General features: G+C 36.7%; 3 protein-coding genes across 6 annotated transcripts; all 3 read left to right on the top strand.

Annotated features, from left to right (window-relative positions):
* The first annotated feature begins 2,580 nt into the window (after positions 1-2,580).
* On the top strand, positions 2,581-4,949 carry LOC109001522 (SURP and G-patch domain-containing protein 1-like protein). Of its 3 annotated transcripts, none has more exons than XR_004798273.1 (2): positions 2,581-4,184; positions 4,374-4,949. XR_004798273.1 is itself a non-coding variant. In XM_035685091.1 (2 exons), the coding sequence occupies exons 1-2, from the start codon at positions 3,273-3,275 to the stop codon at positions 4,769-4,771; spliced, it is 468 nt and encodes a 155-aa protein (XP_035540984.1). In that variant the 5' UTR covers positions 2,596-3,272; the 3' UTR covers positions 4,772-4,949. The 3 variants fall into 3 exon arrangements, 1 of the variants encoding a protein (XP_035540984.1); XR_004798272.1 differs by having other exon boundaries at positions 2,581-4,188; XM_035685091.1 differs by having other exon boundaries at positions 2,596-3,342.
* A 5,093-nt stretch (positions 4,950-10,042) lies between these two features.
* On the top strand, positions 10,043-10,888 carry LOC109001487. Its single transcript, XM_018978791.1, has one exon. It carries the CDS (start codon positions 10,043-10,045, stop codon positions 10,886-10,888), a length of 846 nt encoding a protein of 281 aa, XP_018834336.1.
* Positions 10,889-14,330: 3,442 nt separating this feature from the next.
* On the top strand, positions 14,331-22,581 carry LOC109001518 (SURP and G-patch domain-containing protein 1-like protein). Of its 2 annotated transcripts, XM_018978846.2 has the most exons (10): positions 14,337-14,495; positions 15,261-15,286; positions 15,514-15,966; positions 17,298-17,424; positions 17,803-17,909; positions 19,539-19,676; positions 21,152-21,286; positions 21,452-21,634; positions 22,052-22,230; positions 22,350-22,581. In XM_018978846.2, the coding sequence occupies exons 3-10, from the start codon at positions 15,555-15,557 to the stop codon at positions 22,374-22,376; spliced, it is 1,308 nt and encodes a 435-aa protein (XP_018834391.1). In that variant the 5' UTR covers positions 14,337-14,495; positions 15,261-15,286; positions 15,514-15,554; the 3' UTR covers positions 22,377-22,581. The 2 variants fall into 2 exon arrangements, with proteins under 2 accessions (XP_018834390.1, XP_018834391.1); XM_018978845.2 differs by lacking the exon at positions 15,261-15,286 and having other exon boundaries at positions 14,331-14,495.
* Positions 22,582-23,454: the final 873 nt, after the last annotated feature.

Here is a 23,454-nt window from a genome sequence, read left to right as displayed (position 1 = left end):
AAAAACACACTTTGACAGCTTTGCATAAAAATGGTCAGCTTGTAATAACTCCAAAACCCGAGTGAGGTGTTGGGCATGCTCCTTCATAGACTTGCTGTAAATTAAGATATCATCGAAGAACACTAGCACAAACTTTCTCAAATAAGGCCTGAAAACTTCATTCATCACCCCTTGAAATGTGGATGGTGCATTAGTAAGCCCAAAGGGCATTACTAGGAATTCATAATGACCCTCATGTGTACGAAAGGCAGTTTTAGGGATGTCGTCAGGATTCATGCGTATCTGATGATATCCTGACCTTAAATCCAATTTAGAAAACACCTCAGCTCCACCTAGCTCATCCAATAATTCATCAATGTTGGGAATAGGATACTTATCTTTTATGGTTTCCTTGTTGAGTGCACGATAATCCACACACATTCTCCAACTTCCATCAGCTTTTCTAACCAATAATACTGGAGACGAGTAAGGGCTTTGGCTGTTTCTTATGCTTCCATTCTTCAATAATTCAGCTACCACCTTTTCTATTTCCTCTTTTTGATAATAAGGGTACCTGTAGGGTCTAACACAAACGGGTTTAGTACCTTCCAGTAATTTGATTTTGTGATCACAATTTCTGGGTGGTGGCAACCCAATAGGCTCGGAAAAGACTTCTTTGAAATTGTCCAGAATTTTCTGCACCTCTGCTGGTTGTTTGGCACTGCCTTTACCATGATTACCATCCATGATGTGCAAACAGATTCCTCTCACAGCCCCTTCTTTGATTTTCACCGTAGGATCTTCCTCCACAATATTGTTCACTGGTCTCTGAATTCCCTGCAACTGAACAACTTGATCTCCAACATGAAATTTCATAGATAAATCAGAGAAATTCCATAAAATAGATCCCAGATTACTTAACCAATCAACCCCCAACACTACATCACATCCTCCAAGAGTCAACACATATAAATTTGCCATAAACTCATGATCTTGTAGCTTAATAAAGGCTGCCTTACATTGACCAAGGCAAGGAAGAGTGGCACCATTGGCCACTTGAACTGTTAAGTGGCTTTCCTCCCTTGACAGGTTGGCCTTCCTTGCTACATATGGGTCTATAAAACTATGAGTACTCCCCGTATCAATTAAAACCAAAACTTTTTGATGATTAATTTCAGCAAACAACCTCATAGTTTTAGGGGCTACTGAACCTGCTATAGCATGTAAGGAAATTCTCAATAACTCTCCCACTTCTTCCTTCTCACACTCCTCAACTTGAATCACAGCCAACCTATCTTCTTCTGTTTCCACTTCCTCATTTTCTTCTTCCTCAACTTCCATGCCTTCAATAAGGAATATCCTGGGCCTACTACACTTATGTCCTGGATAATATTTTTCATCACAGTAATAGCATAGTTTCTTCTCTCTTCTTTCTTGCATTTGAGTGTGAGTAATTCTTTTAATGGAAAAGTTGGATTTTTTAGTCATGGTTGGTAAAGGGGGTCGGGAATTTGGGTGGTTTGAAGGAGGAGGTAGTCTCAGTATAGTGGGAGGAGGTGGCAGTTTGAGTTGGGTACTCAAGGTGGGATTAGAGTAAGTTTGGTATTTGTTTGAATGACCTGTGGTACGCCTTACTACTTCTTCTTCTTGTAATCTGGCTAATCCGAAAGCTGCTGATAAAGTAGGAGGTTTAAACATGGTTACTATAATTCTGAGGTCATCTCTTAATCCACTCAAGAAGGTACTTATTCTAAACTCCTCGGTTACTCCCTTCACTTTGTTAGACAATTCTTCAAACTGAGCTTGATATGCTTCTACTGTATGAGTTTGTCTTAACTTAGTGAATTGCCCCACTGGATCCTCATATGTTGAGGGTCCAAATCTGACCCTTAAGGCTATGGTAAACTCATCCCAAGTATTAATTGGGCTGGAGTCCATGAGCCATGAATACCACGAAAGGGCTTTACCCTCCATGTGGAAGAAGGATATTTTGATTCTTTGGTCATCTGGGGTATTATAATAAGAGAAAAATTGTTCTGCCTTTAAAATCCATTCATTAGGTTCGGTTCCATCAAACTTTGGGAAGTCTAATCTAAGAGACCTTGCCTGAATTCCCCCACTCTCCAGAATGTTGATTGCCAATCATCCCTACAATCTGTTCATAACTTGAAGCCAAGTTACTTAACTGTTGTAGTACCGCCTCTAACACCTCTTTTTGTTTATCTTGTTCTTCCCGCAAGCGCAGATTCTCACCTTTCAGAGATGCCATAATCTCAGCCAATTGTGCTTGCCTAGTCCCTTCAGCCATGTCGCAGGAACCTGGCTCTGATACCACTGTTATGAGCTGATTGATATTGTAATAAATTAGATTATTACTGGTAGATTCGAGGTCACCAGGCCTCTTTGCTCTGTATAATTTGCTGGATAAAAACTTTCTTGCTCCTTTCATTGAATTCAAATATAAATAGGCCATGTACATTGACCCAGTACTCAACGTGGGAGTAACCCACTACTCACAAGAAATAACTGACCCACGATTTAAAAGGAAATAACAACCCATTACGAGCCCACGACTCTTGACTCAGTCAACTAGACTTAAAACCAAAACTACACACTTTAATAACTTAAAAGACAGACTTCGGGTTCTTAAGAGCAATAACCCTAATCTCATAACAGATTTCTCGGCTTGTCATTTTCGTTTGCTTTCTTTCTTTTGGTTTTTGATTTTGTTTTTTCTTGTATCGAAACGTCTCCTCTGCTTCTTTTTAACCTATTTCATTCATTTGTTTATCAGGGACGTAAACTAACATGCCTCCAACTGTTCACTGAAAAGTTTGAATGAAATATTTTAAGCCCTCTGTTTTTTGCGTTAATTTGTAATTCAGGTTTCGAACTGTTGAAATCGATGAATGCCGAGAAGTACTTAAAGAAAGTAGGACTTGGCAAAGAGGACTACTACTTCTGGAAACAAATTGGCAAAGCTCTGTTATGCACGTACGTGATATTTGGTGCCGCCTGGCTCTACAACGAAACATCACCGCTGGGTTGGTGGACGCTGAAGCCTCGGCCCAAGGAAGAAAGAGAATTAGCCCACCTCTACGAGCGGCGAGAGTTTCCATATCCGGGTGATGAAGAAGCAATGCAAGAATTCATTGCCAAAGGGGGCATGGTCGGCACCACAATCGGTCCAAAAGGGTATATTGAAACGGATAAAGATGCGTTTAACTATCAGAAGGAGTTGCAGAACAAGAAGTTCGAGCAAGAAGCTCAGAAGTTGTGGTTGAGAATGAGGAATGAGGTCATTCAGGAGCTTCAAGAGAAGGGGTATGATTTGGAGTGAGCTTTTGTTCCGAGTTATCTCATGTAAGTAAAGCCTGAGTGAATGCTGAATGGGTTTCTGAAACATTAAGCGCTGTTCTATTTTATATTGTGAAATGAAGGCTTAAATAAAATTGAATGGTTTTGTAGAACTCTAATCGTTATATGAACAACCCTTTATTTTTCCCAGCACAAGGGTGCGAGAGCAGTCCTGCTGCAGTTAGGGTTATTTCATGTCTAAGAAGAATGTTGCCCCAGGTGGTCTAAAAGTAAAGAGTAATATTATCCATCATATTATCATCTTACTTTCATTACTTTCATCCTATTAAGTAAGGTATGGCATATTCATCACCATTAAATGATAAAAAATCCAACAAATTATCATTCAACGGTGATAAATGTGCTACATCTTAGTTAGTGAGATGAAATTTGGATGGTAGTATGGTTGGAAGATGCCAAATTTTGACTTTTGAAAAAAAAAAAAAAATCTTATCTAAAAGATGTTTTACCGAGATTACTTTTCTACTTTTTTGGGTCATGGTGGAAATCATAGTTTCGAATTAAAGTTGATATGCACAGCCTCCGCCTCAAACTCTGATTTGTATTTTATGGTTTGGAATGTGGTGTGTGGTGTGTTTAATATTTATTGGTTTTATGGACAAGTTGGTGTAGCCATCAATGTGTTTTTGGACGATTTCTTTAGTGTGATTGCTAGCTGAATATGCTTATCATTTTTGGTTATCACACTTGACACTCGTCCACATCATTTTTGTCACCCGATGTTTCCATAATTTTAATTTAAACTCAGTAACTTTTTTTGTAGTAGAAGATTTACTTTACAATTGTTAGGTGGGTCACACTTCTTGTGATTAAAGATCTGGGTGATTGTAGGTGACCAAGTTTTATTTTATGCTGGTTTTTTCATGTCTATGTTTTACTTCTTCATAAATTTATTACCTATTGGTTAGTATTACCATTAATTGATTAAGAACTGCAGTTCGCTTAAGAATGAGAAAGATCAGACCTGAAGTTCCTGTGCATTTTCTAAATATCTTGGAAGCTTGTTTGTCAAACAGTTATTGGCTGTAACAGCCTAGGCATACTTGGTTCTTTGCCCATGGATAAAGCGGTGCCTCCTAGCCTCTTTGCTAATGATGGTTCGTTCATGGAGAGGTTCAAACAGCTTCAACAAGTAAAGGAGAATGAAAAGGAGAACAGTGCCAAACTAGAGGTGTCTAGACCAATCAAAATTAATTCAGGGTCATTGACTGCTAATGCTTCCATTAATAAAACAAGTACAGAGTTTAAGACTAATGATACACGCAAGAACCCCCAGTCTGCTTCAGGTGGAAAACTTGCTTTCAGCTTGAAAAAGAAATCAAAGATTGTGGTGCCTCCTGTCAAGTTAGGTGCAGATGAGGATGAAGATGAAATTGATGCTGGAAAAGTTTCAGCTGATGCACCAGTGAAATGACAGAAGTTAGATCAAGTGGATGCCTCTGAGCATTCATCTAGAAAAGGATGTTGGTAATAACTGCTTATATAATTTTTCTTTTGTTTGGTTGGGTTTCTGTGGACAGTCTGCAGATCTGTTGGTATTTGGATATAATGAGGAACAGATTAAGAAAAGATTCCCACTACTTTCAGCTATCTGTTTCTCTCTATATTGTTTTTGCTGCTCTCGATATCAATTTGTTTTTAAAAACATGTATTGCTAATTCTATCATTCATACTGCATACCTCATGCATGAGTGCAATATGGAAATCTATGTGCTAACTTAATTTTTATATTTAATTATAATTTTTCACACTTGATTTTGTCTAAGTAGCTATTATGTTCATTTGCTATATCTTTATCTATCTCCACTCCCCCTTTTTGTATGGTTGATTTATTTTGATAATTCTTTTCCTTTGTTTTATAACCTTCCTTTTTTGGTTTAGTCCCTAAATTGGCCATCCTTATGATTTTAATGGTGATTATAATCTTCCTCATGTGAATATAAAGTCATGATGAAAAGTCAAATGTTTCCTTTTCCCAGTTCACTCATTACTGGTTGTTGTCATTTCTCAACTACTGAGAGTGCATTGCTTTTACACAAAATCGTTTCTTCTCTTTAATAAAATGTGTATTTTAATACCAATTTTTAAGGCACTTTATGACCGATTCATGGTTTTCAAATACAGCACATGTTTCACACACCCAATGGCCGCCTTTCCACTCTGTTTGGTTGTTACTTGGGAAAGAGATATGAAAGTAGGGAAATGGATGATTATAGAACAGAGTTGTTTACATTTTTATGCATTTTATACAGTATCTGGACATTTTTCTAGGATGTTGTACCTAATTTGTTATGACGACTATGACGATTATGAATATCTCATCTTTAATTCTCCTCATCACGCTCTTCAGAGCTCCTAGGAAATCATTTGTGTGGAGGCTAACTAAAGTTTACTGCTCTCTTTTTTCTCAATCCCTGCACATTTCTATTTATTTTTAACAATTGAAAAAGCTATGGGTCTGGCGAATATCGATTCCAAAGTGTTGGATGTTGTTGTCTCCTTTGTTTTGATTTTTTATATCAGTCTTTCTTCTTTTTCATTGAATAAATCTTCTTGATGAAATCATCTGAGGGTGTGTCTCTACTCTTGAATTGGTATGGATGAAGAGGACAAAACATTCTTGAATATGTCTAGTCTAATGACTGCAGCTTATACCTTTAGTACCTATCAACATTGGTGGAAAGAGATGTTCAATGAAAGATTTGGAATATGTGGCAAGCCTGCTGCAAGAGTGAGTTGCATTCCCTTGTTCATGCTCTCGGTATTAATCAATTTGTAGGTTGATCCTACAGTGAAGAAAGTTGCTGACAAATTAGCAAGTGTTGTGGCTAAAAATGGAAGGCAATTTGAGCATATTACACGTCAGAAGAACCCTGGAGATAGCCCTTTTAAGTAAGACCTCATTACATTGAAGCATATTAGGTTGTCTCTTGGCTTTTGCTTTGGTTGTTTTCAATCTAAGGCGTTTCTGTGCATGGCCATTTCCCCTACCCTGATAACATCTTAATATATAATTTGTCATGCATAATAAGGGAGACGCTTGGAACCGGTCGGGTGTAAGATTCATTTTTACACCAACGAATGAGCACCTGCCACATATGAATTTTAGCAACATAGAAAATAGACCCACATGCAGCAAATCACATTTTTCTTTTTTCCCCTGTACCCGATCTCACTCTCTCTCTCTCTCTCTCTTTGACCCCCACCCCCGTCAGCCTCCTCCCTTGTCTCTATTCCTTTAGTCCCAAACTCCCAATGAGAAAAAAACCAAAACAATCAGATTACACACTCTCTCTCTCTCTCTCTCTCTCTCTCTCTCTCTCTCTCTCATTGAGTAAGTGAAATTACTTTTGCTTGCATTGTGAGAGGCTCTTAAAGAGATCTAGAGCAATCTCATCTCCATTTGCAAATCTTTCCTTGTAACGTCCACATTCCAACTCCATTTATTGTAACAAATATTTTGTTTGTGCTTATTTTAAATAATATAGTTGAGTACCCTTCATCTGTTTGACATACATGTACTGCGTGCTACATTTTTTATTTTGTATTTTGGTGGTTTTGGGGGAAGAACAATTATGCGCTTTGTTGTGTGTAGAGTTTTATTCTAAGGTTAAGATTTTTCTCATAAAACCTACAGTGTGGATGTGAGATTTTGATTCTTTATTGGCATCAACTTTTACCGAGTAGCAGGGAGGGGTTTGAGCTACAGAGGGAGGGGTTTGAGTTTCTAGGGTCTGGTGTAGAGCTAATTGGACGGGAGAGGACATGGAAAGTAGTAGAGCTAATTCAATAAGGTAGGATTCACTATAAGACAAATAAATTTCATGTGTTGAGTTCCTATTGGCTAGTGTAAAATTGCTAATAACACCCGACCGGTTCTGAGTATTTCTCAATATTATGTAAATTCGGGTTATACATAATTTTTTCATTTTAGTAACATCTGGCTATTTGGCATTTATAACTAAAAAAGGAAATTCTAATACTTTAAGATGTATCATTCAAATACAAATATTTTCAAATTAATCATTATAATTTTATCAAATTTTCAAACAAAAAATAAAAAACAATTCAACTTTTTCAAATCTCCAAATCTCCAAATAAAAATAATGTTAAAAAAATTATATTCTACAATATTTTAACTATATTCAATTTTTTTTCTAATTTTTCAAAATTCTATAAAGCATCAAACTGTTTCACTATTATTTATAAATTATTTTATTACTGTTCACAAAATTCTCATCTCATCTCACTTTCAAGTTTGTATTGAGAATCCTGTTGCAAACTTTTGCAAAAAAGAGTGAGAGCAAAAAAGGGTTCGCTCAAGAAATAATGGAATTAATAGTCCTTGGGCAAACAAAGAGAAAAAGAAGTAATTATGAGGACACAACATCAGTGAATGTAAGATATCTGCTTTCCTTTTCAACATGGATGTTGGCAAAAGTATTCTTGTTCCAGATTTTAAGAGAATGCATGTTTAATAGCTTTGAACTTCCTACAGAATTTACAAGCATGAGTGCCAGATAAGGGAAGATGCCAGTCACTACTAACCACATCCAAATTAGAGGGGTCCATAGTCCAAAACTCAAACTTGAAAGGTTTTTTTTTTCTGGTTATTGATCACTTTGGTAGAAAGAATGATGGGAGCATGATCCGAGGAATCCATAATAAGGTTTGTGAGATGGGCATCAGGGAACAAGATTCTCCATTGGATGTTAGCAATGCCTCTGTCTAGCCTTTCTCTAATATTAGCCAAACCATGTATCTGTTTGACTAGGTAAAAGGTGAGCTTGAGACTCCAAGATCAATAAATCCACTATGATTAATAAAATAGATTAAACCAGATGGATTGGAGGGGCATGCAAAGGGGAGACCACCACCTTTTTCAGATTGGTTGGTAATGGAGTTAAAGTCTCTCATGCCTAGCTAGAGACCAACAAAAGCATTTATGATGGAATTTAAATTGTCCCAAAATAACTATTTTTAGTAGATGCAGGGGTTGTATCTTCTCTCAAGCAAAGTATGGAAAAATATGTAAACACATCTATCAAGCTATTTCTTAGATTAGGAGTCTCAGAGGGAAACTCGGCATCATAGGCAAGGTGCTTTCTGAAAAAGGGGTTAATAATGAAGCATTTAGGACGACAATGTCTCAGATTTGGAGATTACAGGGGTGGGTGCGGTTCAAAGACCTTAATGACCAATGCTTTTTGATAGAATTTCAACAAATACAAGACAAAGAAAAGGTTTTAAGTGGATGAGAATGTATTTGTGAACGCTATGAGTTTCCAATATGAACCATTTTGGGTTCAATGCCACAACTTACCACTGGTTGCTATGACTGAAGGAATCGGAGAGCAGTTTGGATCAACTCTAGGACGGGTGATTAGGGTGGATGCAGACTCTGATGGTTCAGCCTGGGGGAGGTGCCTACGAGTGAGGGTTGATGTGGACCTCAATAAGCCTCTACTGAGGGGTAGGTGGTTGGAGTTTGAGGGGAAAAAATACTGGATATCATTTAAGTACGAGCATCTCCAAAATTTCTGTTTCCACTGTGGCATTCTATCCCACAAAGGAAGGACTTGCTCGAGACCAAGGCTTGACCAACACCAAGATGAGCAACAAACTTTACAGTTTGGACCTTGGTTGCGAGCTCAACCAATGAATACAAACCTATTTGACCATCGAAAGTATGGTGGCACTCCTAAATACAACAAACAAAAAGGACAGCAGGATGAGGAGGAGAAGACCAAGAAGGATGGAGGAACTTATGGTGAAAAGGTGATGAAGGAAACATAATTAGTTACTAAGGAGGAGGAAATTTCGAGGGAGGGGAAAAACAATGGGCTTAACAATATGACTAATTTATTTTCAACAGATGGAACACCCATAACCTGGTGCCCAACCAAACAGGGAACCCCCAACACTGGTGTTCTCAACAATGAACCAATCCACATACATAATGAATCCGAATAGGATGTACTTGAAGAAACTATCAAACAAATGGAATTAGAACCGGCCATATCGGTATTACAAGGAACAAGCCCAGACAGCACCAGGAGGAGCATGGAACCTATGTCTAGTCCTTTAACCTCATTACCTAGCAATAACCTTGAAATCATTGATGGGGATACTAAAATTGGTAAATGAAAAAGGAAGGCTAGAGGAAAGGCAATGTCAAACAAGATCTCGATGGATGTAACAAATTCTAACCAAATGGTGGGGATCAAAAAGAGAGGGATGAGTAGTAACACAGAACATGGCTCTAGCCCAAAGAAGTTCAAGATCTGCGATGGTGAATTAGAGAAACAATCTGGAAATGCAGTGGCTGGTTCCCAACCTGCCAAAATAGATGAGTATCCTAACATGGAATTGCCGAGGGCTTGGGAACCCTCGGACAATTCGAATCCTTAGGAGATTGATTAAGGATAAGTGCCCACATTTAGTGTTCCTTGTGGAAACTAAGTGCAACAAAAACCGAATGGAGGAGGTAAGAAGGTCCTTGAGATTTTATAGCTGTTTTGCCGTAGATAGTGTGGGATCAAGTGGTGGCATTGCTCTGTTATGGAAATAAGGTTGGAAGATCGAAGTTACAAGTTTCACTCGTTGGCACATTAATGCTTGAATAAAGGATGAGGGAGGCAACACTAATTGGCAATTTACTGGCTTCTATGGCCACCTAGATACAATGAAAACAAACAGTAGCTGGGACTTGCTTAAGATCCTTAAACCATGCCCACCAATACCTTGGTTATGTGCAAGTGATTTCAATGAAATCTTACACCAAAGGGAGAAGGTAGGGGGAGCTAGGAGGCCCTACAATCATATAGAAAATTTCAGGCAGGCCCTTGAAATATGTGGAATCTGTGACATCCATTCAAAAGGGCAGAAATTCACCTGGTCTAATAACAGGAGGGGTAAGGAATTCACAAAGGAGAGAATTGATAGGGCAATGGCCAATAAGGAATGGAATGAACTTTTTAACCAAGCTTACTGCAATATTATGGTAGCTATCAAATCTGATCACTCCCCTTTACATGTTAATTTACAGCATATTGAGTATGGAAGGGGGAGGAGAAACAAGATTTTTAGATATGAAGCAACATGGGAACTAAAGGAGGATTGTGGAGGTGTTGTTAAAGTAGCATGGAACAACGACCAAAGGGGGGACACACAAGCAGGCATGCTGAGATTCAAGCTTAATCTCTGCAAGAGGGACCTTTTGAACTGGAAAGAAAAGGCAACACAGCAAGCAAAAGGAGAGTCTTCTCGCATATTGACTACCATCAGCCAACTACAAGACAATGGTGATGGATCCAACATAGATCAACTGCAGATATTACAAAGAAAAATTGAAGTCTCACCAGCTGAAACTGAGATGAAATGGAGGCAGCGTGCAAAACAACACTGGCTTAGAAATGGAGACAAGAATACACGATACTTCCACATGCAGGCCAACCAAAGAAGGAAAACTAATTCCATAAAATCCATTGCAGACAATGATGGGAATGTAGCTCACGAACGTCGAACATAATGATATTGGAGCTTTGTTTACAGGTTTTTTCTCTACCATTTTTTCTACAACTTCGCCTAGTAAATTTGAAGATTGTTTACATGCTTTACATCCAAAAGGCACCAATGAAATGTCCACAAGAATCATGAAGCAATTCACAGTTGAGGAGGTTAAAGAAGCTGTCTTCCAAATGAACCCATTGGGCGCTCCGAGACCCGATGGTTTTCCTGCTCAATTTTATCAGAAACATTGGGAGGTAGTGGGTGAAGATGTCTGTAATTTTGTGCTTCAAATTCTTAACCATGGTGGCTTTCTTAAAGAGGTCAATGACACATTTATTACCCTGATTCCCAAGGTTAAAAACCCAAAAAAGGTTGTTGAGTTCAAGCCTATAAGCCTTTGTAATGTCCTCTATAAGATTGTTTCCAAAACCTTGGCAAATAGGCTAAAAGGTATACTTCCTGCAATCATTTCTATAAACCAGAGTGCATTTATTTCCAGGAGATTAATATCAGATAACACTCTAGTAGCATATGAAGTACTTCATTCAATGTAATCAAGGATGAAAGGGAGGAAATGGTTCATGGCTCTAAAATTAGATATGAACAAGGCATATGATAGAGTCGAATGGGAGTTTGTGGAATTTGTGATGAAGAAAATGGGATTTCCCCAACATTGGGTCAATCTGATCCAAAATTGCTTAAATTCAGTATCTTATTCCATTATAGTTAATGGTGAGCCTCAACAAAGTTTCTGCCCAACTAGGGGAATTCGAGAAGGGGACCCCCTTTCCCTTTACATTTTCATTATATGTGTAGAAGCCCTATCTGCACTACTGAATCAGGCTGAAGAGAAGGGTGATTTATCTAGTGCACCGTTAGGGAGAGGCCCCACAAAAGTGAATCATCTATTTTTCACAGATGATAGCCTTCTTTTTTGCCAAGCTACAACCGAGGAACTAAACAAACTGCTATTGATTTTGGAACTCTATGAACAGGCCTCAGGACAGGTGCTAAATAAGGAAAAATCCTCAGTATTTTTTAGCAAGAATACTAAGCAAGAGACTCAAAACTAGATCCTACAACTTGTTGGCATTAAATCAAATGGGACTTTTGAAAAATATCTAGGGTTACCTACAATGGTGGGGAGAACAAAGATTGGAGCTTTTCATTCCCTAAAAGATAGAACATGGGCTCGAGTTGTAAATTGGAAGACAAAGCACCTCTCAAATGCAGGTAAAGAAATACTTCTTAAAGTTGTACTCCAAGCTATCCCAACCTATGCAATGAGAAATTTCCTCCTGCCAGCCTCCACCTCTAGGAGACTGAATCAACTTCTTAAAAAATTCTGGTGGGGGTATAATGAAGACACCTCAAAGATCCAATGGATATCTTGGGAACAACTTAGCTCTACTAAGGAGTTAGGGGGCCTTGGTTTTAGGGACTTTCAAAGCTTCAACCTAGCCATGCTTTCAAAGCAAAGCTGGAGAATGCTACAAGATCCATCCTCATTAGTCACAAGAGTCTTCAAGTAGAAGTATTTCTCTAAGGTGGGTCTGTTGGAGTCAAAATTGGGTTCAGGACCTTTTTATGTTTGGAGAAGCATCCGTGCAGGCCTATCTTTGTTAAAAAACAGGTTTAATATGGAGGGTGGAAAATGGTACCAGCATCAACATTTGGAGGGATAGGTGGATTCCAACATTACTCTCCTTCCAGATCTCATCACCGAGAGACAATGATGTATGGTGTAATTCAGTGAGTGACATAATAGACCCCAACCTGAAATTATGGAAAGAAGACCTCATGTAGGAGATGTTCTCAACCCAAGAAATTGAAGCCATCAAATCCATCCCATTAGCTTAGGAGGAAGAGAAGATAGAATGACATGGCAATTCTCCAACAATGGACAGTACACAGTTAAAAGTGGTTACCACTACCAAAGGAGTGTGGAGTCAAGAATGGAGGGGGAAGCATCGAGAAAGTATAGTGATAAAGATGTGTGGAAAAGGCTATGGAAGATGAAGGTTGCTCCTGCTGTAAAATTCTTTGTTTGGAGAGCCTGCAGTGAAGCCCTTCCCACTTGTGCCAACTTGAAGAGGAGGAAAGTCATTATAGATCCCCTCTGTCCAATATGTAGAATAGAACCTGAAACATTAGGCCATGCCCTATGGGGATGTTCAGTTGCAAGGGATGTGTGGAGTAATGGATGCATCAAAGTCAAGAAGATTTCATACCAAAATGATTTGTTCTTCAATACATGAATGTTTCTAGTGTAGCAACTAGATCAAAATGAATTGGAAGAGATGGCTGTAACATTAAAGGGGATATGGACAAGAAGGAACGAATTTATGCATGGTAAAGGCTTTAGACATCCCACGAGCATATCTCAAACAACAAGAATTGAGGTGGTTTCTTTTCATGAGGCAAACCAGTCCCACCAACCCAACCTAATACCGAGTAATCAAAAAGAACTCAAGTGGCAAAAACCAGCAGTAGGCCTCTATAAAACAAATTGGGATGCAGCTTTGAGTGTTAATACAGGGAGATTGGGGCTGGGAGTAATCATTAGAGATCACAATGGTCGGGTTATAGGTGCACTCAGGGCATCACGGGTAATCACAGAAAATCCATTTGATGCGGAGGCTCATGGTCTCCTTTTAGCAGCAATTTTTTGCAAGGAAATTGGTTTGAAACAGGTAATACTGGAAAGGAGATTCTAAACAAGTCATTGATATCCTACAAAAGGAGGAATCCAACTAGAGCAAGGGGGGAATGATGATTGAGGGTGCAAGACAAATCTTGAACAGCTGCAGTCAATGGATAGGATCACATGCGTGCAAAGAAGCTAATATAGCTGCACACTACCTAGCTAAATGAGCTCTCAATTTCTCTGTAGATCTATATGATATTGAAGAATGCCCAATGTACATTCAATCAATTGTAGCTACTGAGATGTTATAAGTTTGACTTTCAATGAGATCAGGCTTTATTAAAAAAAAATAACTTTATCTTTAGCTTGTCTGGACAAGGCAAGCAGAGTAAATAAAAAAAAGGCTTTTTTAATTTTTTAACTAAAATGGTAGCATGTAAAGCGTTATGAATGTGGTATATGTGGAGGAACTTTAACACCGACTAATGCGGTATGAATGTTTAGGAAGTCAAAACTTTTTATATAATTAAATGGATGAATAATTTTATATATAATCGTAAAATATGTAAATATTGTATAATCATTTTGAAAAAAAATAAGATTTACTATTAAAATACTTATTTATTTTTATGTGAATCTTATATTTTATTTATTTTTTTAAAATAATTCTGTGATAATTACATAATTTATGATCGTAAATATATTTTCACTAAATATATTAGGAATAAGCCTATTTGTCAAAAAGAAAAAGAAAAAGGGAAATAAACCTAGGGTGAATGTGAATTGACTAAAATCACGCCTCCAAGACTACTAATACACGTATTGGTATCATCAACTCTGCTCTCTCCTGTGTCGTCCTCTCGGTCTCAAACCCATTTTGAATCTTTGATGCCACATATTAGGGCAAGATAAAATCTTGCTTCCTGGACGATCGTTCGGAGACTTCCACTCGAGTTAGATTCTTATCGAGCATATTCCGGTAAATAATTCTTTACCCTTTCTTCTGGTTTTGGATTTTCGGATTTCGCGATTGATTTGGTTTTCGTGGGGAGGATAGGGTTGCAATTCTTGGGTTTATTTTTTGCCTTCATGTACGTGTGTTCGTATTTGAGTTTGTGTGTGGCTTTTGGTACAAGCTTCAAGGGTTTTGAATTTTTGGGCTATTTGCTTTACCATGTGGGGTCAGTGATTGGCGGTTAATGAGTACGGATTACTATTGATTTTAAGGTTACTAGGGTTTCAGTTCCAATAATTAAATAAAAGGCTTGAATTTTATGAACCCTAATGTGACCCAATAGTTTAGACGTATTGATTGTTTACATAACGTTGGAAGATGCCAAATTTTACTTATAAAAAAAAAAAAAGGTTGGAAGATGCCAAATTTTGGCTTCTTTTTTTTTTTTTTAAATCTAATTTAAAAGATGTTTTACCGGGATTACTTTTCTACTTTTTTGGGTCATGGTGGAAATCATCGTTTCGAATTAAAGTTGATATGCACAGCCTCCGCCTCAAACTCTGATTTGTATTTTATGGTTTGGAATGTGGTGTGTGGTGTGTTTAATATTTATTGGTTTTATGGACAAGTTGGTGTAGCCATCAATGTGGTTTTGGAAGATTTCTTTAATGTTATTGCTAGCTGAATATGCTTATCACTTTTGGTTATCACACTTGACACTCGTCCACATCATTTTTTTCACCCGTTGTTTACATAATTTTAATTTAAACTCTGTAACTTTTTTTGTAGTAGAAGATTTACTTCACAATTGTTAGGTGGGTCACACTTCTTGTGATTAAAGATCTGGGTGATTGTAGGTGACCAAGTTTTATTTTATGCTGGTTTTTTCATGTCTATGTTTAACTTCTTCATAAATTTATTACCTATTGGTTAGTATTACCATTAATTGATTAAGAACTGTGGTTCGCTTAAGAATGAGAAAGATCAGACCTGAAGTTCCTGTGCATTTTCTAAATATCTTGGAAGCTTGTTTGTCAAACAGTTATTGGCTGTAACAGCCTAGGCATACTTGGTTCTTTGCCCATGGATAAAGCGGTGCCTCCTAGCCTCTTTGCTAATGATGGTTCGTTCATGGAGAGGTTCAAACAGCTTCAACAAGTAAAGGAGAATGAAAAGGAGAACAGTGCCAAACTAGAGGTGTCTAGACCAATCAAAATTAATTCAGGGTCATTGACTGCTAATGCTTCCATTAATAAAACAAGTACAGAGTTTAAGACTAATGATACACGCAAGAACCCCCAGTCTGCTTCAGGTGGAAAACTTGCTTTCAGCTTGAAACAGAAATCAAAGATTGTGGTGCCTCCTGTCAAGTTAGGTGCAGATGAGGATGAAGATGAAATTGATGCTGGAAAAGTTTCAGCTGATGCACCAGTGAAACGACAGAAGTTAGATCAAGTGGATGCCTCTGAGCATTCATCTAGAGAAGGGGATGTTGGTAATAACTGCTTATATAATTTTTCTTTTATTTGGTTGGGTTTCTGTGGACAGTCTGCAGATCTGTTGGTATTTGGATATAGTGAGGAACAGTTTAGGAAAAGATTCCCACTACTTTCAGCTATCTTGTTCTCTCTATATTGTTTTTGCTGCTCTCGATATCTACATGTTTTTAAAAACATGTCATGCTAATTCTATCATTCATACTGCATACCTCATGCATGAGTGCAATATGGAAATCTATGTGCTAACTTAATTTTTATATTTAATTATAATTTTTCACACTTGATTTTGTCTAATTAGCTATTATGTTCATTTGTTATATCTTTATCTATCTCCACTCCCCCTTTTTGTATGGTTGATTTATTTTGATAATTCTTTTCCTTTGTTTTATAATTTTCCTTTTTTGGTTTAGTCCTTAAATTGGCCATCATTATGATTTTAATGGTGATTATAATATTCCCTCATGTGATACGTTGTAAAGTCATGATGAAAAGTCAAATGTTTCCTTTTCCCAGTTCACTCATTACTGGTTGTTGTCATTTCTCAACTACTGAGAGCGCATTGGTTTTACACGAAATCATTTCTTCTCTTTAATAAAATGTGTATTTTAATACCAAATTTTAAGGCACTCTATGGCCGATTCATGGTTTTCAAGTTCAGCACATTTTTCACACCCAATGGCGCCACCTTTCCACTCTGTTTGGTTGTTACTTGGGAAAGAGATATGAAAGTAGGGAAATGGATGATTATAGAACAGAGTTGATTACATTTTTATGCATTTTATACAGTATCTGGACTTTTTTCTCGAATGTTGTACCTAATTTTTTATGACAAGTGACTATGATGATTATGAATATATCATCTTTAATTCTTCTCATCATGCTCTTCGGAGCTCCTAGAAATCATTTGTGTGGAGGCTAACTAAAGTTTACTGCTTTCTCTTTTATCAATCCCTGCACATTTCTATTTATTTTTAACAATTTAAAAAGCTATGGGTCTGGCGAATATCGATTCCAAAGTGTTGGATGTTGTTGTCTCCTTTGTTTTGATTTTTTATATCAGTCTTTTTTCTTTTTCATTGAGTAAATCTTCTTGATGAAATCATCTGAGGGTGTGTCTCTACTCTTGAATTGGTATGGATGAAGAGGACAAAACATTCTTGAATATTTCTCGTCTCATGACTGCAGCTTATACCTTTAGTACCTATCAACATTGGTGGAAAGAGATGTTCAATGAAAGATTTGGAATATGTGGCAAGCCTGCTACAAGAGTAATTTGCATTCCCTTGTTCATGCTCTCGGTATTAATCAATTTGTAAGTGATATGCAGCACTACCTTCTCCAACTGATCCTACAGTGAAGAAAGTTGCTGACAAATTAGCAAGTTTTGTGGCTAAAAATGGAAGGCAATTTGAGCATATTACACGTCAGAAGAACCCTGGAGATAGCCCTTTTAAGTAAGACCTCATGACAATGAAGCATATTAGGCTGTCTCTTGGCATTTGCTCTGGTTGTTTTCAATCTAAGGTGTTTCTGTGCATGGCCATTTCCCCAACCCTGATAACATCTTAATATATAATTTGTCATGCATAATAAGTAAATTCGGGTTAAACATAATTTTCCCACTTTAGTAACATCTGTATATTTGGCATTTGTAAACTGCCCACTAAAAAAAGAAATTCTAATGCTTTAAGATGTGTTGTTATACGGGTCACTAGATTATCTTGCATAGGTGACACTGTTGTATATGTCCTTTGTATTTGGGCTATTCCCTATTCTTGTTCTCAATAAAATTATTTACCGACCAAAAAAATGTGTTATATATTATTTTGCAGGTTTCTATTTGATGAGAGCTGTGCGGATTATAAATATTATGAGTATCGACTTGCTGAAGAGGAAAAGGCTCTTTCACGGAACAGGGAACCCCAAACATCTCATAATGGTTGGTACTTTAGTATTGGTTATGTGGTTGTTTTTGTATATGGAAGTTTACCTAATGAAATTCTCCTCAAAGTTGGGTGGCATTGCAATTTATGCATTCTTGCAAATGAGGGTATTTGGAGGTGGGATTTAGTTTAGGGATCCTCTGTAATGACTCCAGCAAAGCGCTAGCCTTTTCTATATATCCCAAAAAGACTAGTCAATTTGAAGCTTTCATAGAATCACCTATAAAGCTCAGTGTCAACTAGTATGTAGCCAATGTAGGACTTAGCACCTATGACTAATGATATCTTAATAACCCATTCACTCTCTGTGGGTTATACATATTTTCAATGTGGGACTAGGGTTTTACACTCTTGAGTTTTTCCATTTTGACAATAGAGAACGATCGGTGGAAGGGTTTAGAGCTTTCTTTTTTCGTATTTTGTTGCTTTGGGCTTCGGTTATTGTAATGGATGGGAATAGTCTTTAATGACGTTTATGCTGTTTTTCAGCCTTAGCTTGTAATTAGATGTTTTTCTCTTGTATACTTCCTGTGTACTTGGGCCATGACTAATTAGGTGATTTAATAAACTTTTTGGTTATAAAAAAAAAGTTATTCCTTTTTCCAATGTGGGGACTGAGGTGTTTCAAACTCTCTCTTAAATCTTCAAACTCCTCATCGAGGTCATGTCATACACTGCTCAAGACTCACATGGTTAGTCTTATTAGGTAGTTTTAATTCCATATGTAACCACTCAGGGAAAGGGCTAGCCACATTTTTACTATAAGCTATAAAAGACTAGTCAATTTGAAATTTCCTTAGAATCACTTATAAGCCTAGTTTCACATAGTAAGTAGCAAATGTGGGTTTAGCCCCATAACTAACTTTATAACTTACTCTGTGAGTTATTTCCTTTCCCAATGTGGGACTGGGGTGTCACATCCTCACTTCTCCCTAATCATGGGCATTTACTAAAATTTTCAGTTTACAATAATTCTACAAGCTGTAATATATTCATTAATTTTTCATTAATGAAACAAAATATGGTGAGTTAGATTTGAACCAAGGGAATTTTTAATAAACTTTATTAGCTTATACAACAAAAATAGAACAACATTATAAAGTTAGATTGAGTTGTACGATCTTTTGTATAGCTGATTTATTTGTCTTTTTAAAGTTATAGTTTTGGTGTAAATTAAGTAAAAAGTGACCAATTAATTTAACATTGAAAGTTAAGAATGAAAAGTTTGCATTCATTAAAAGGAAAATTTTCTGAGGTCAATCGAAGATACTACTCTTCTTCAAATGGCTTTTTAATTTGGGTATCATCAGTATAAACATACTGTTCCATGATCCTAGGACAAGAATCATTAGCTTTTTTGTCTTTCTGTTTGTCATGGTATTGCCTCCCAAAACAAAGGGCCGGCTTCGCTTGGTTATTGAGTTTTTTAATTATGTAGTTATTGTTATCTCTACTCCTACTGTATTTGTTATTAATACATCAATAAATTATCGTTATCATTGTTGCTATTACTTCTACTACTGCTATTGCAAAGTACCATTATCAGTTACTACCACTGTTGCCAATATTATTGTTATTTTTCTTTCTTGTTTTTGTAGTTTATTTTATTTTTTACTGTTTTCAAGGTGGCACGAGTACTTCAGCTACTAAATCCACTAGTGCTTCACAAAGGTCTTTTCAGAAGCACTATCAAACCCCTGCCTCTGCTTTATATGATACTGCTGAGGATCCTAGAGTTCAAACAGCACAAGCAGGAAGATCTGGTAATGATATAAAAGCATTTTTCCTCTCTGTCTTCTAAAAACACTAGTCAAAACAAGTATTCTAAAAACATTTTTAGTTGGTTCCTTGCTATGAGGGGTTCAGGATCTTCTGTATTTGGCTGATTTTAGATACTGGTCTCACCGTACTAGCTCAGTGTAGCAGTTGGCATTAACGGTAAAAGTGAATGTGCAGCAATTGTTGTAACAGGACTCTAGGATAAGTTATTTCACAGTATGAGTGTGATTGTTTTTATGTGTTGGCCTCTTATATGTACAACCAAACAAGAACCCTACGTTGTTAGGACCATTCAATTCTTCACTGATGTTGTGTCCTCAGAATTACTTCCTTTTCTCTTTGTTTGCCCAAGGACTATTAATTCCATTCTTTCTTGAGCGAACCCCTCTTTGCTCCCACTCTCTTTTGCAAAAGTTTGCAACAGGATTCTCAGGAGTCCGGACAAGCTTGGGGAACGAGATGAGATGAGAATTTTGTGAATAATAGTAAGATAGTTTGTGAATAGTAGTGAGATGTTGTGTCCTCAGAATTACTTCATTTTCTCTTTGTTTTCCCAAGGACTATTAATTCCATTGTTTCTTGAGCGAACCCTTCTTTGCTCCCACTCTCTTTTGCAAAAGTTTGCAACAGGATTCTCAGAAGTCCGGACAAGCTAAGGGAGTGAGATAATATGAGAATTTTGTAAATAGTTGTAAGATAGTTTGTGAATAGTAGTGAGAATCTGAGATGGTTCGAGTTAATGTTTTATGGGGTTTTGGGAAATGAGAGAAAAAAATTGAATAAAAAATATTATAAAGTTCAAATATTGTTAGAATATAGTTTTTTAATACTACTTTTGTTTGAGGATTTGAAAAAGTTGTATGTTTTTTATTTTTTGTTTGAAAGTTTGGAAAAGTTATAATGATTAGTTTGAAACTATTCGTGTTTGAGTGATGTTTGGGAAGGAGATGAGATGATAATTTTGGGATGAAAACTTTTTTCAAACAAGCCCTAAAAGACTTCGAACAGTTCCTATAGAAATTGAAAGGATTTCCTTCAGTTTCTTGCCAGAAAGACTTAGAAATGTGGCTTCTTGTTCAGACAAAGAATTGAATAGTTAATGATAAAAATAGAAAGGGGACTAATTAATTTGAATGCTGGATGATAAACCCTTTTTTTTATTCAGTGGCAAGGAGTTTGTGATTGGATGTTTAATTGGTAAGGAAAATATGGCGATTTTGGTATTCTTTTTTAAGTGAAGATTTATACTAGGGTTTTAGAATGTGTTCTAGTCACATTCTAACCAAAAATCAAATTGCTTTCTTCAGGTTTTTAGATACATAGTTTGTGTGTCAGCTAGACCTTGGGTTATACTTATATTTAGCTTGATTGCTATTGTGTAGTGTAGGGGTGCCATCCAATTTAAGAAGGCTTCTGATAGTCTTCAATACTGGTATTTACTACATTCTTTTTATTGTAGGTGAAGCTAGTGCATCGACAGGTGCAGATCCCATAGCCATGATGGAGTTTTACATGAAGAAGGCTGCACAGGAAGAGAGATTGAGACAACCTAAACAGTCGAAAGATGAAATGCCTCCACCTGCTTCTCTTCAAGGTCTATATTTTCTCCTTAATAAACCGAATTTGCTTTAGTTTCCTTGGTGGGATTTTCATTTAAGCCTTTATAATTGACCAACTATTGTATCTCAATATTTGGTCTTCTAGTGTACTTTCTCTTTTCCTGCTTACCATGAGTAATTCCTTTTCTTTCTGGGTACAGGAGGTCCTGCTAAAAAAGGGCATCACATGGGTGATTACATCCCACAAGGGGAGCTTGAGAAGTTCTTGGCTACCTGTAATGATGCAGCTGCACAGAAAGCTGCCAGAGAGGCTGCTGAAAAGGCTAAAATCCAGGCTGATAATGTGGGGCATAAGCTCTTGTCTAAAATGGGTTGGAGAGAAGGTGCCTCTCTCTCTCTCTCTCACACACACACACACAAAGTCAGTCTCACACATGCACATACCCCCACAGAAACAAATGCATGTGCCTTTTGGTCATATAATCTGATTCAGGAAACCATTAATATCATTTTGCTTCTAAATTTTTATATTTTTCTTATTTACTTGGGAATAAGTAGGGTATTAAGCTCAATCGCCAACATGTCCTTGCAATTTTTGAGCTCGGAACCTTCTTTGACCCAACTGTTGCTTTATAAATAGAAAAATTTTTCTCATCAGCTACTACTCACCACCGCATCCTATGAATGAGTGTGGAGTGTGAGAGTGAATAGTAGGTGATGTCCTCAAATAAATATTGTCAAGATGCTGGGTTGCTTTGCTTTTTGGGTGAGAGATGTTGTAACGTTGATGTGAACTGCAGGTGAGGGTCTGGGGAGCTCCAGAAATGGTATTGCAGATCCGATCATGGCAGGTGATGTTAAGATGAACAACTTGGGGGTTGGTGCTCACGAGCCTGGGGAGGTGACTCCTGAGGATGATATATATGAGCAGTACAAGAAGCGGATGATGCTTGGCTATCGTTACAGACCTAACCCTCTGGTACTACCGTTTAGTCCTTTTCACTCGAGCATCGTAGATTGTGCCAAATAGATGTCTACAGTTATATTATACAAATGAGTTCTTTTTGTGTATGCCTTAATTTTGTTCTCTCCTTACAGAACAATCCACGGAAAGCATACTATTGAGCCACTACCCACTGTGGAAGCCTGCATATGTCAAGATTGTCTTAGTGAATATTTCGAAGCTTGATGTTCAAAGTATTTTGGAGAAGAAAAAATGATTTATGGGGAATCAAAATTGTATGGATTATGCTTTTTGTGAATTGAATTATTATTCTTTTGGTGAATTGTGAATTTCAATGCAATTATAACCTTTTGTGTTTGATTTGAATGATGTTCTGAAAACAAAAGATCCTGCAAATGCAACCCTTTTTATAAATTGTTTGGTCGAACCATAATATATAATTAGGTCATGAGTAGAGTTAAAATGATCAATATATATAATTGTCGGAAATTAATCCAAATTACATCTCTTTGGAAACTAAAGCATCTAATTTGTCTTCTATATATCTTAATAATGAGTAATTAGTGGATCGTTATATTCCGAGATATTATTATATAAGGGCAATTCATGTACGTTCTGATGATCTCTTGTCTCTCAAATCCTCCCTCACAATTATATATATTATTAGTCATGATCAGCAAAAGCACCTAATTTGGTTGTACGTACTGCTCTCGATTACATCGTCCTTATAATAATCTGATTATATTAATTAAGACAAGAAATAGTATTTTTAATTAAAAATATTTTTTAATAATTAATATTCATGTTGGATATATATCTTGTAAAATTAAAAAAGAAAAAACAAAGAGTACTAGGTACTACTGATCATAGGATATTTAAGTTACAACTCATGATCGATCGAATTTGAAGGTCTCAAATAAGGCTGAAGATCATGATGAGACTAGAGATCAATATCATCAAAGTAACGCATGCATGTATGAGTTTAATTGGCTTGGTGTGTGTTAATACACGTCAATATGACAAAGAAATAAGAATATACGTACCAATTAGCCAGCCAAATCATTATCAGAACAGCATCTATAAAAAAAAAGAATTAATAATTATATAACAGATCAAGGAGAAAAGAATATATAAAAGCTAGCATATTAATTATTATATATATATATATATATATATATATACAGGCTATTTATCCCGTGAATATTTAAATGAAAAGTTGCAAGTAGTTGATAAAAACTT

This window comes from Juglans regia, chromosome 14 (assembly GCF_001411555.2).
Source record: "Juglans regia cultivar Chandler chromosome 14, Walnut 2.0, whole genome shotgun sequence".
NCBI classification, from domain to species: domain Eukaryota; kingdom Viridiplantae; phylum Streptophyta; class Magnoliopsida; order Fagales; family Juglandaceae; genus Juglans; species Juglans regia.
Note: the sequence above shows the minus strand (reverse complement) of the source record. Positions and strands in the feature narration are given on the sequence as shown.